The sequence below is a fragment of the Prunus avium genome, chromosome 1 (genome assembly GCF_965620075.1).
Source record: "Prunus avium chromosome 1, drPruAviu1.hap1.1, whole genome shotgun sequence".
Classification (NCBI taxonomy): domain Eukaryota; kingdom Viridiplantae; phylum Streptophyta; class Magnoliopsida; order Rosales; family Rosaceae; genus Prunus; species Prunus avium.
The window spans coordinates 46,902,943-46,914,869 of record NC_142284.1 but is presented as its reverse complement, the minus strand read 5'-3'; the positions used below and the strand labels follow the sequence as shown (position 1 = coordinate 46,914,869).

The 11,927-nt window shown below is 39.4% G+C and overlaps 3 protein-coding genes and 4 non-coding genes across 9 annotated transcripts; 5 read left to right on the top strand and 2 right to left on the bottom strand.

Moving 5' to 3' along the window:
• Positions 1–661: 661 nt before the first annotated feature.
• LOC110767413 (uncharacterized) lies at positions 662–2,676 on the top strand. 2 transcript variants are annotated; one of them, XM_021970949.2, is made up of 4 exons: positions 662–1,310; positions 1,518–1,580; positions 1,750–1,815; positions 1,919–2,676. In XM_021970949.2, the coding sequence occupies exons 1-4, from the start codon at positions 879–881 to the stop codon at positions 2,468–2,470; spliced, it is 1,113 nt and encodes a 370-aa protein (XP_021826641.2). In that variant the 5' UTR covers positions 662–878; the 3' UTR covers positions 2,471–2,676. The 2 variants fall into 2 exon arrangements, with proteins under 2 accessions (XP_021826641.2, XP_021826640.2); XM_021970948.2 differs by having other exon boundaries at positions 1,741–1,815.
• Positions 2,677–3,273: 597 nt separating this feature from the next.
• LOC148297924 (small nucleolar RNA R72) lies at positions 3,274–3,366 on the top strand. The gene has a single exon (XR_015833326.1). It is a non-coding gene; the product is annotated as a small nucleolar RNA R72 (small nucleolar RNA).
• Positions 3,367–3,987: 621 nt separating this feature from the next.
• On the bottom strand, positions 3,988–7,058 carry LOC110767412 (tubulin beta-6 chain). The gene is made up of 3 exons (XM_021970947.2): positions 6,372–7,058; positions 5,040–5,309; positions 3,988–4,942 (listed from the first exon to the last, which is right to left on the bottom strand). The coding sequence occupies exons 1-3, from the start codon at positions 6,769–6,771 to the stop codon at positions 4,260–4,262; spliced, it is 1,353 nt and encodes a 450-aa protein (XP_021826639.1). The 5' UTR covers positions 6,772–7,058; the 3' UTR covers positions 3,988–4,259.
• A 792-nt stretch (positions 7,059–7,850) lies between these two features.
• Positions 7,851–11,106, bottom strand: LOC110767420 (BRCA1-A complex subunit BRE-like protein). Of its 2 annotated transcripts, none has more exons than XM_088250667.1 (13): positions 10,946–11,106; positions 10,577–10,667; positions 10,289–10,481; positions 10,096–10,186; positions 9,779–9,850; positions 9,611–9,709; positions 9,370–9,500; positions 9,212–9,260; positions 9,038–9,127; positions 8,905–8,958; positions 8,477–8,542; positions 8,166–8,263; positions 7,851–8,085 (listed from the first exon to the last, which is right to left on the bottom strand). In XM_088250667.1, exons 1-13 carry the CDS (start codon positions 11,021–11,023, stop codon positions 8,019–8,021), a joined length of 1,179 nt encoding a protein of 392 aa, XP_088106793.1. In that variant the 5' UTR covers positions 11,024–11,106; the 3' UTR covers positions 7,851–8,018. The 2 variants fall into 2 exon arrangements, with proteins under 2 accessions (XP_088106793.1, XP_021826648.2); XM_021970956.2 differs by having other exon boundaries at positions 9,815–9,850.
• A 329-nt stretch (positions 11,107–11,435) lies between these two features.
• LOC148297923 (small nucleolar RNA Z161/Z228) lies at positions 11,436–11,524 on the top strand. The gene has a single exon (XR_015833341.1). It is a non-coding gene; the product is annotated as a small nucleolar RNA Z161/Z228 (small nucleolar RNA).
• Positions 11,525–11,614: 90 nt separating this feature from the next.
• Positions 11,615–11,690, top strand: LOC148297922 (small nucleolar RNA Z105). Its single transcript, XR_015833177.1, has one exon. It is a non-coding gene; the product is annotated as a small nucleolar RNA Z105 (small nucleolar RNA).
• Positions 11,691–11,773: 83 nt separating this feature from the next.
• LOC148297921 (small nucleolar RNA Z162) lies at positions 11,774–11,867 on the top strand. The gene has a single exon (XR_015833331.1). It is a non-coding gene; the product is annotated as a small nucleolar RNA Z162 (small nucleolar RNA).
• Positions 11,868–11,927: the final 60 nt, after the last annotated feature.

Sequence of the window (11,927 nt, the reverse complement as noted above, 5' to 3'; positions counted from 1 at the left end):
ACGACCCATTGCTTTTGTTTGGTTGAGAAGTTCATGGGCTTACGGTTTCAGTCCATTGGGTATCATCGGAAAATAAAATTTCCACAGGTCCCAAGTGGTCTAAGGTCGAGATTCGATTAGGTCCATAAAACCTAGGGTCAGGCTGGTTTGGCAAAAAAAAAAAAATTAAAATACTAGAGGAAAATTTATGTGAAGTGCATAAAATAAAATACAATCTAGGGACATAGCTTCAATTAAAAGAAGTTAACTAACAATTTTGTGTGTTTATGGGACAAAATACTAGAGGAAAAGGTGAATAAAAATTAAAATTGTCCTGGTAGGAGGACTAGGAGTTGTCTTGGTTACTACCACCCACACCCAGTCGTTAAACCAACTCCAACTAGGAAAAACCCTAAAAGGTTAAGCAAAATTAATTCCTAATCCCCTCAATTCCTTTGTCACCGTGTTTCTCCAAAAGCTTTGTGGAAAGTAATAATATTTTGCCATTCTCTCACGACTTCAAGTGCTGCTTCACACATTCTCTACATCAAATCATACAAGGCCGTAAACCCTAGGCTTAACCTCAATCTCCATATACTCGACACGTGTCACACTCTACTACCTCCTAAAGGATTTTTTTCTCTTGTTTTTCTTTATAAACACAAAAGAAAAGAACCTCGTCTCCAAGCAACTCGCTCTGCTCTCTCTCTCTCTCTCTCTCTCTCTCTCTCTCAAGTCTCATCAAATCCTCTCTTTTCTCTCTCAACGCCGCTGTTGTCTGTGCTCTTTTGTGGTAATTGGTCTGCGTATATTTATATGTGCTGTTGGCTACAAAGCCTGCCCAAGAATATTTCTAAACCTTCAATTGAAGAAACAAAGTGAAAGAGAGAGAAATCACAATGGAACAGAGCGAAACAATGGTTATGGAACAGAGGGAACTCTTCCCTTGTTCTCCAAACACCAGTGTGAGTGAGATAGAGGTCGCTGATATCTTGCTTCAGCTTCCTGATATGATCTACCAATTTGAGTCTCCTCTTCCAATTCCACTCTCGCTCGGCTGGGGATGTAAAAGCCAGAGATCTGCACTTGCTGTGAAAAACGACCACGCCTCAACTCTGCAGCGCCTGCGTCATCTTGGTCTGCCACCATGTTGGTGTAAACTACTTCTACGGTGTCGTTTTACTCCCAGGTCTTTGGCCAAGAGTCCTGTACCACTTCTCTCTAATGCTATCAAGGTTGAAAGTTCGAGCCCTGATACGCCGCTCTCCTTCGAGCCCAGTGAATCCGACAACAAGCCTCAGCAATTGAGAAGAAGAGTCCTCGGTAAAAGGGTAAGTCTTTTATTCTCTGTTTCGAGTCTTTCCCTTTTACATCCTTTATCTTCTTCTTTTTATTTTGTTATATTTTTTATGATATGGGTTTTGCTTTCCTAGCAATTCTGACAACTGGGTTCTGTCGCTTTTTTTTATTTTATTTTTTCCCGATTACGGTGACTGTTTTCTGATATTCCATTATTTTGGGTGTTCTTCATTGTGCAGAAGAGAGAGGAATGGAGTAAGATTATTGACGACCTGACTGAGGAGAAAGAATCGCTACAATTGGTGAGTCCTTTTTGGTTCTTTCTAGCATTTATTTGTCTTTTTCCTCAAATTTTACTGTGCTAATTATCCTTTTATTATATATATATTTGTAATATTTATGTAATTTCTTCACCAATGCCGAAACTGACATGGCTCTTTGGCTTTTTGATATACTGGAAAGGAATTACAGAAGGTGGAGCGTCATTATGTCGACCTGAATGATTTTAATTTGGAGTTGAAAGCAAGGAAAGAGAAGGTATTGTTTTTTCTGCTAATGTCTCGCTGATGATTTTGTTTACTTTGTCTTTAATAATATTTATTTCCTTTAATTTGCTTACCCCCTCTTATTCTTTTTTCAGCTAATGGGACTTGGCCATAAACAGGAGGAAGAGTCCCGTTTGGAAATTGAGCCGAGCTTGAATAATGCAGTGGTGCCATTATGGCAACCAGCCCAACAACCCCCAGTCTTATCTCCCCCTGTTGCTGCAAATCAAGAGCAGTATCATCAACAACATCATGAGCAAATTCATCCTCCTCCTAGCGTGATGCATTATCAACATCAACTGCAGCTCATCATGGATCAGACGGCTCAAACTCAAAGAAGAGAAATCTGTGAGAATCTGAGGTACGGGTACCCATCTAATTCTTCTACTCAAGTGCCCTCCTCAATCTCGTTGGCATCCAGCGGCGGCAGTGCGAGTGGATTGATGAGGATGGTCAATTGCAACAACAATGTGGTGGGCCCACGTGGTCTCAACCTTTGCTTTAAGGATACAATCGTGATGAGCTCTTCCCAACCGTACGATGTTACCTTGGTTAACAACACTAGGTTTGTGGCAGCTCAGAACAGACAGAAGAGACTTGAGTACTGCAGGCTTAAGAGGCCTCGCTTCGCTACCACTTTAAGATGAACTGAAATGTAACATGTTATTCTTCATTTTTTGCCCCCAATAATAATGTATGTAATGTTATTACTTGGGGTGTATTTTTTGATTCAAACAAAGGTTTCAGGTTTTGGGAAAGACGACTAGTAGCTTTTTTTTTGCACGGTTTTTGCATATGTATATTCTATGTATATCTAATTCTGTTATATATAAACTGGGGAAGCTTATTATAATGAGATTTTGCTTTGAGAGATTACATTGATCGATTGATGTAATGTTTAATTTAGGCAAAATCTGTATGCAAAATCAGAACAAGTTAATTATTCTTTCGTGAAAATTAAGAATGTCACACTCATGTGAATTTGTGAGCTCACTGTGTTAAACATGTTGAGGCACTCACGTTTTTTCAAATAGAAGTGAACGACGTAGGAACGGAATGGAGCAGTGGGCCTAGTCCGGCCCGGATACTTAACATACAAAATGGGCCAAATCTGAGATGATCGATACTTTTACAGTTTTGCCCTTAAGGAATGAGGAGTCCTCGATACGCACAAACTCACTGATGAAGTAGTGATTGGTTCGTGTTGTAACTTGCCATAAGATGACGAAATGCCAGTTCTACCCCTTTCTACCCAAACATACAAACGAACCCTACTTCTCTTGCTCTTCTTATATATAGTTGAACTTGAGATGAGGACTTCTCAGCTGCTTGCCTGCCTCCTCCTTCTAAGAAATCCTGCGTCCTTTCCTTTCAGAGTCAAATACTATTCTAATCTTTCTTGATTTCTTCTATAATATTGGTATTGGGTTGGGATAATTGAATAATAGTGGTGCAAATGACGAGAATTACCTTTGGTTTGAGAAGCTTGCAATTTATTGGTGCGAGCGATGTTGCACCTCATACTTCCATGACTCTGATGCATCATAATATTAATATGCCTTTCCTTCCTTCCTTCCTATCCTCTTCTTCTTTTCTTTTTTTCTTTTTTTGTTTTATAATTTTCATAAATCTGATCGACGGGTGCTGAGATTTATATATCAATTCTTGTGGGTCGTTTGCGATAATCTGAAATTCCCTTTTTAAAAATAATCTGTCTTTTTTGTTTTTCGCTTTTCCAGTGTTCTTTGTGATTTGATATTATTTGGATTATTTACATGGTTTATTTTTTATCAAAAATGTCTTTATAATTTTTTTGTGGTTGGTGGGTTCGCGAACCGGGCCTAGGTGACTCGGAATGAAAAAATCGTAATAGGGGCTATAGTCCAATTTCTCAATGGGTCGGGCAGCCCACCCCAATTTGCATTGATGTCTCACAGCCTCGGCAGAATGAGAGGTTTCCCTTGTGCGTATGACATTGACAGCAGTACAGTTTAACATTGCACCCAACTCTAATTATTTGGATTGTGTTTTTATCACTTGTGATCATCATTCTTCCTAAGTTAACGGTAAAACCCGTCAAAGAAGTTGATTAGAAAAACCCATCGGTGTAAAATTATATGAAATTCAATCCAAATAGATGCTTTGGTAAACTAGGATTCCCAGCTGTTGCAAAAATGAAAGTTTTATTGCATACTTGAAAAAGAACAACCACACAATATCGTCTTATAAGATGATATACTACAAATATTGACCAATCGCGCAAGGTGATAAGCTTGATTAGCTGAGACCGGAACCCAGAAGGAAGCAAGAGAAACAAATGATAAAGCAAAACGTTGAAACACATATAACAATCTAGTACACAAGCATGAAGGAAGGTACCCTTCATGTCAAACCTCTTTTCCGGTTCTCCATATGTAATTTGTTGCCAAAGAGGTTTTAGTCCTCATAGTTCTCTTCAGCACCGTCCTCCTCCTCGTACTCACCATCATCCTCGACAGTAGCATCTTGGTATTGCTGGTACTCGGCAACCAAATCATTCATGTTACTCTCAGCTTCTGTGAACTCCATCTCGTCCATCCCTTCCCCAGTGTACCAATGCAAAAAGGCCTTGCGCCGGAACATGGCTGTGAACTGCTCGCTCACTCTCCTGAACATCTCCTGGATCGATGTAGAGTTGCCCACAAAAGTCGACGCCATTTTCAAACCCCTGGGAGGAATATCACATACGCTTGACTTCACATTGTGAGGAATCCACTCAACAAAGTAGGACGAATTCTTGTTCTGCACATTGATCATCTGTTCATCCACCTCCTTGGTGCTCATCTTTCCCCTGAACATTGCTGAGGCTGTCAGGTAACGTCCGTGACGAGGGTCAGCAGCACACATCATGTTCTTGGCATCCCACATTTGCTGAGTTAGCTCTGGCACAGTGAGGGAGATGTACTGTTGGGACCCACGAGAGGTTAGAGGGGCAAACCCCACCATGAAGAAGTGAAGACGTGGGAATGGAATCAGATTCACAGCCAGCTTCCGGAGGTCGGAGTTCAGCTGCCCAGGGAACCTTAGGCAGCATGTCACCCCACTCATGGTTGCAGATATCAAATGGTTCAGGTCACCAACTGCAAACCAGAGATACAATCAAGTAAATTAGAACCCCTGCTATAAGAATACTTTGTGTTACTATATAATTAGCAAAAGAAGTAGTTTGTGACTCACAGCTTGGGGTGCTGAGCTTTAGGGTCCTGAAGCAAATGTCATAAAGTGCTTCATTATCAAGAACCATGCATTCATCAGCATTCTCAACCAACTGGTGCACTGAAAGAGTGGCATTATATGGTTCCACGACGGTGTCTGAGACCTTTGGTGAAGGGAAAACAGAGAATGTCAGCATCATCCTGTCTGGGTATTCCTCTCTAATCTTTGATATCAGAAGGGTTCCCATGCCCGACCCAGTGCCTCCTCCAAGTGAGTGGCAAACCTGAAAACCTGGCCCATATAAAAGAGATGATTTCAATCAGCATATTTTGAATATAAATGACAATTGGCAAGTGAGATTTGAAGTGTATATGGGAACAAGGAGGGCACTACTTGTACTGGGATCCAAACTATAAGCTAATCTTCACTCACACTCACACAATAAAAGCTGTTACAAGCCCTTAGCTCAGCTAAGAGTACAACGACCTTTACATCACAAAACACCTTAAAAACAAGATTTAACTTCTCTGCTTACAGAGAATCCATTGAAAATGCCAGAAAGCTAAACCTAAAAAGAAAGGGTTTAAAAAAACTCTCAGTGCCATATAAGATTTACTGCTACATTATAATTGGTAAAACAACCAGTACAATGTCGGTTTGGTAATTGTGACTGTTGGGAAATGGCAATCATAATGCAAAGAAAAGTAATAGATTTGCTAATTTACATGTAAGTCGCAAAAAGACAGATTAATAAGATTGCTTTCTCTATCTGTCTCCCCTGGAGACCCAAAAAGGGGCCACAAGCAACTCAGCCTTATTATAAAGACATATTTATAAAATCAACCAGAGAATATAATACGAGGGAGATGCAGTACAATTCACCACATGGCAATGCTGTGAAACCTCACCTTCAATCTCATATCCACAATCATACAAAAAGTAACGGACAAGATTAGAATAATTTTATCTTTAGATCCTCTGCCAAAGGACAAGGAGTGTAAAAACAAAACAAAAAAGAAAAAAAAGAAAAAAAAAGAAAAATGGAGATGTAGTACAACAAATTCCAGAACTACTGAAATCACACAAGGCATTGACTGCAGGGTTAAACGATTGAAATTGGAACGAAACACTCAGCAACTTTCTAACTTTGGAATTAGATTTAGAGTTTTAGATGACGGATCTGACGATCCTAGCTTTGCAATTAGATTATTGTTAAATCTTGAACGACTAATTCATATAGCTCAAGAAAATGATAATGCACTGAATATTCAAGCATCAATACATAATCTCGCAGAAAGCAAAATAAAATCTGATTCAGGAGCAATTTCAAATCGAAGTTGAAACAAAAAGTACCTTGAAGGCAGTCACAATTCTCGGCCTCCTTGCGAACAACATCGAGAACGGAATCGATCAACTCGGCACCTTCGGTGTAATGACCTTTGGCCCAGTTGTTGCCGGCACCGGACTGGCCGAAGACGAAGTTGTCAGGGCGGAAGATCTGGCCGAACGGACCGGATCGGATGCTGTCCATGGTACCGGGTTCAAGATCCATGAGGACGGCGCGAGGGACGTACCGGCCGCCGGAAGCCTCATTGTAATAGACATTGATCCTCTCGAGTTGAAGATCGGAGTTGGCGTCTCCACGGTACCTTCCGGTGGGGTCAACGCCGTGCTCGTCGCAGATGACTTCCCAGAACTTGGAGCCGATTTGGTTACCGCATTGGCCTCCTTGGATATGCAAGATCTCTCTCATTGTCGCGAGATGTTACAGTGGGCCAAAAACGAAGAGAGATCTCCGGTTAGGGCGTTTGGTGAAATGGCCCAAACCAATCAATGAGAGAGAGGAGAGACAGGAGAAAGTCTATCTGAAATCCCTATTATGAAGGGGAAGGAGGGGGAGAGAGAGCGATAGAGGGAGATTCGGAGGTTAGGAAGGTAATAATAGTGGGTGTGATATTTTTTTAGTGAATTAATCTGTTGCTGCCGTGTGTGTGACAGCCACACAAAGAGAGTACGGACAAACCAACGAACTTCTCTCTCCTTCTCTTTCTCTCTGCTCTGTCTGGCATGGTGTGCGCACGTTAATACGCTGATCCCCACCTCCGCCAGATGTTTCCCGCGGGACGGTCTAACTGTTTACCGCTAATAACACGATTAATCCGCTGATTTCATTTTTACTGTCTACGACCTCGTTTGGCTGTTAAGAGACAACGCAGCAAATCTGGTATTTGTTGTGCATTCCTCTTTTTACCGTTTTAAGACTTATAATCCCTGATGTAGTAATACAGAAAAAAGATCAATTATCTTCTCTTTTACTTTTAACAATGGCTCGAAATTCTTTCTTTCCGTTTGGCAAATAAAAAACCAAAAAATATTTCTTTCCTGTGCTGCCAATTTCCCAATAACCAAACGCAATATAGAATTATTTGGATAAATAAGAGCTAGTTGATAAATTCCTACTTGATTTGATCGCATTTTAAATTACTGCTGGATTTTATTATAAAAATTTCCTTTTGTTATAACAAAAACTGCTCAAACGGTTCAATTATTGGCCTCCCATATGTAATCTCTTGCAAGATATATTTCCATATTCCACCGAAAAAGAAAAGATATTCCAGCATAAGCATCGACAATCTGACAAGACTAATAATATTTTTTATAAAAATATAATAATTGCGACTCTGAAAAACCCATGTGTTCGGATCGGATCAAAATCCAATAGTCGAAATTCAACCCGATTCAAATCCTGATAAAATATTTTAGCCTTTTGAATTAGTGTCATCTATTAGATCTTGATCTAAGTTCAAGACCATAATCTGTGACTGCAAAGCATTAATTTAGAACTATCATCGTTTCATTTCTCAGTTATTAACAAAAGTGACAATCTTTTTTATCCACGCTCATATCCAAGAATCAAAAGAGTTCCAATGCACCAACTTTACACAACTTGATTTGTATCGGCAAGGATACCGAACATTAACGGCGGCATTCTACGACATGCTAGTGTTGCAGTTGAGGTTCGTTGCAGTACCTCTTGAAGTTCAAAGCCTCATCCGTCAAATAGTCACTGCAAAGTAATTCCCATCAGCAATATGTTCATACGTGAAAACTGATGCAAAAGACGTAATAATTTACAAAGGAACTCACCAAATTCGCTCAGCCATTAATGGTATTTCCCATCTTGGGCTCCAGGGGTATTCAGTTAGAAACAGTGACTTGATTGGCGCACCTTGGGAGTTGAAATGCTACATCATTACAAAAATATAACCCCATCAAATAAAGTGTTATGACTAAAAAACATATATACCAAGAACAATAATTAAACAAACTACACAAGTGCAGTAGCGTATATACTTGACTAGCTATTTGTATAAGGTTTAACATTGTTTCTTTTTGATACTTAAGGTTTGACATTGTTATACTCATTAAGTCATTGATTTGGAGAGAAATATCCTTGCCTGCGAACTTTGAAGCATCAACTCTGGCTGTTGCTTTGGAAACTGAGTTGAAATCAAAACATGAACCTATACAAACAAACCTATCAGAAGCTTAGTCACTAAAAATGGGAAGATAACTTAAGTGCGAAGGATGCAGTATTAAATGAAGAAAAGAAGACACCAATTGTAGACCAAAACCATTTGCACCATACAACAAAAAGTACCACCAGATAATGCACAACAACAAAATAGATTGTGAATAGCAAGGTTGCTATCAACAATAAACGGCATAGATCCAAATGACTTGCTGCTAGAAGTAGTCGAAATGCTTATGAGAAAGGTAGAAACAAAATAGTAGAGATCAAGTAAGTCCATTAATCAATGGACCATCACATGTTTGGCTTAAAGCAATATTCCAAACAATATGATGCAGTGATGATCATATATACCAGGAACGTGAAAACTCCAGAAGCAGCAAGAAATGTAGCCTTTCTGCAAAATACCTGCCCAATTAGAGATGACCAATTAGTCTTAAAGCTTCAATCACTTTGCAGAGAGAACTAGATTGCCTAGGATGCCTACCGGATCAGCTTCCAACGGTCTTCCAAACTGAAGGGCTAATGCCTCAATAAAGCGCCTTCTAACATCAATTAAGAAAACTGCCTCCAAAACCTTATTAACAAGAGAAAATATACTTACAAATATGAAACATTTTGTACTTAAAAAGTGGAAAATATAGACTCAAATGCAGCTGACCTGGTTCTCAAGAGATTCCTCAAGATGGGGAAGATATTCAGCCATGCACCTTTTGTAAGTAAGAAACAAAAAAACGATAACCATAATGGACCAATACTAGTCAAGTATAAAGGACCAGGAACTTATAATTTAGAAGACTGAATATATAATTCACTTACATCCCATTCAACCATGTAGGAAGTTTCACATCATCAATGGAAAATATACTCTTCAACTCTGTTGTAGATACTAGTTTCAAGCGAGGAGCTGATGGAGTGGAAACATATTTTTTCTCAACAGGATATATAACCTACACCACCCACAGTCCACATTATTGTATACATGTGCTGGACAAAATGTAAACACTGGGGAAAAGCTAACTTGAAGATTGAGGGGCAGAAAGAGAAAGAGATTCTCAACCTGCAAGTATATCTTTTGTTTATGTTTCCAGGGACACCCAGGCACCATCTTATTTATGTTCATATCCAATAGAGGCACTGAAAATTTGACCTCCTCTGGCTACGCTAAAATTCAGAGGCATAAGGACCACATATATAATCAGAAGCTACACAGGCAAGTTCTACTCACCACTGAACATGTTTTTTTCTTATCAATTAGAAATACCTTGTCAACTCCGGAACTCATGTGCATCTCAATGCCCTGAAGCAAAGTGTAAGGAGTTAAGACAATGTCTATCTGCCAAATTTGGCAGTGAAAATGTTACAAGAACAGATAGGTTGTTATGATGAAATTCATGTTCCATTTGCCAGGATATACACACAAGCATGAAATATCTTCAAATGTTGACCATCAAACTAGATACTCACGAACTTAGCCCTCCTAGTTCATCCCTTACAAGCAAACAGATGTCTAATAATACATATGTTACTAAGTTGAAACAATACCTCACGAGCAACAATTGTGCTAATTTCAAACTTCAACCTGTCATCATCAACCTCTGCAACGCGCTTCTTCTGGAAGGACATGTATTGATCCCTTTAAGATGGAGCAACAGTATTTCACTGAGACCAGTTAGCTACGGTGATCCCAAATGAAATCTAAATGTTTAAAGCGCTGTGTTATAGAGAAATCATATACCTCAGTTCTTGAATGAGAAGCATTAGCTGTGTAGGGTCTCTGCTGTTCCAATCATTCAAAAAGTTCTTAGGAGACTTTGTGTCCCCTTCTTCTTCACCACGCAATACAAGAAACTGCTGAAAATTTTCATCATCAGGTCCAAATATAACATCCGGTGCAGCCATTGGAGACTCTGCATCAAATATAATATCCCCTACAACAAATCGAAGCCTCATATGCTTAGAAAATGAATAAACATAAATCAACCGGGAACTACAAGTGAGACTATATATATAAAGATTCACTCACATTTGATAACGTCTAGACAGTAGGAAATGACTAAGGTGAAGCGGTCAAGAATTCCGGGGCAGTATTTGCTGCCAGACCACTTATTCTCAATCTGTAAAGCAAAATTGATCATGAAAATGTCCAAATAATCTTTTTCTTCTTCAACTCTCGAAACAAAACCCTAGATTGTACGGGAGCTGAGATAACAGTTGGGCAAATGATGCACGAACCCAGAACAAGTTCTTTGAAGTCCAAGAGGATGCTTCAGTGAAATATTTTCATCGGAATGAATGAAATGATATTTTCGCCTATTAAGTTTCTCGCAAATCGATTTTTCATGATTGCAAATGAAGCAAAGAGACAGAGAGATAGGGTTTCGAAGGGCATCACCTTAACGACGAGAGGGAAGTGACTAAGGAGGTAGTTGAGCTGGGCGGCAATGAGAGGAGGAGCAGTCTCCGGAGACATGGTAGTTGCAGAGCGAGACTGTGTGTATGTCTCTGTGAAAGCTTTGATCTGGTGTCAGCTGAACTGAATCAGAAAGAAGGAAAACTGGAAGTTACGGCAGCGTTAAACCGTTAACATCAGCCCACCCCTCAGGCCCAAGAAGTTGTTAGACTATTTACTTTAAAGGCCCCATTGGTTGGGTAGTTCTTAACTGGGCTTGGCCCAAAATTTCGTCAAATCCAGATCCAAATCAAAAGGGTAGAATCGGCAATACGCAAGTTTCAAAACCCTAATAAAGAGTCTGTCCATCTTCTTTAAATCGTATCGGCTTGGCCTCGCTATCTGCATCCATCTAACTCTCCATGGCCTCCCTCCCGCTTTGTCGCTCACACTCTTTCTGTATTTGTTTTGCCAGTTTTTTGAAATTGTTGCGAAATCAGATGATGAATTTGGATATACATCTCACGACGGTCGTCTGAGACTCAGTGTCGACGTTGAAACGATCCAATGTTTCTGATGTTTTCGTATTCTTCATCTTCTCATTTCTTTTTCGTTTTTGAATTCGTTTTTTTTTATTTTAAATTTTATGTATTGATTTATTGAGTTGGGATAGGGGCATGATGAGGATAATCCTGTATTTGTCCGATTAATTTCGTGATTGGAATTACAAACCTCCTACTCATTCTGAATGCTTTCCCTTAAAACATGTTTTTTTAAATATTTATTTACAAATAATTTTGAGTATTGAGAGTTGGGTTTCTACTGTCGTGAAGGGGCACAATGAGGATACAATTTTGTAGTGGTATTTATGAGATTCAAATATCAATGATCTTATAACTTTAGTCCTTTTCATTCTGAGTGCCTCCCATCCATGACCAAAAAAAGTATTTTGATTTTTTGTAAGAGAATATTGATTGAAGATACC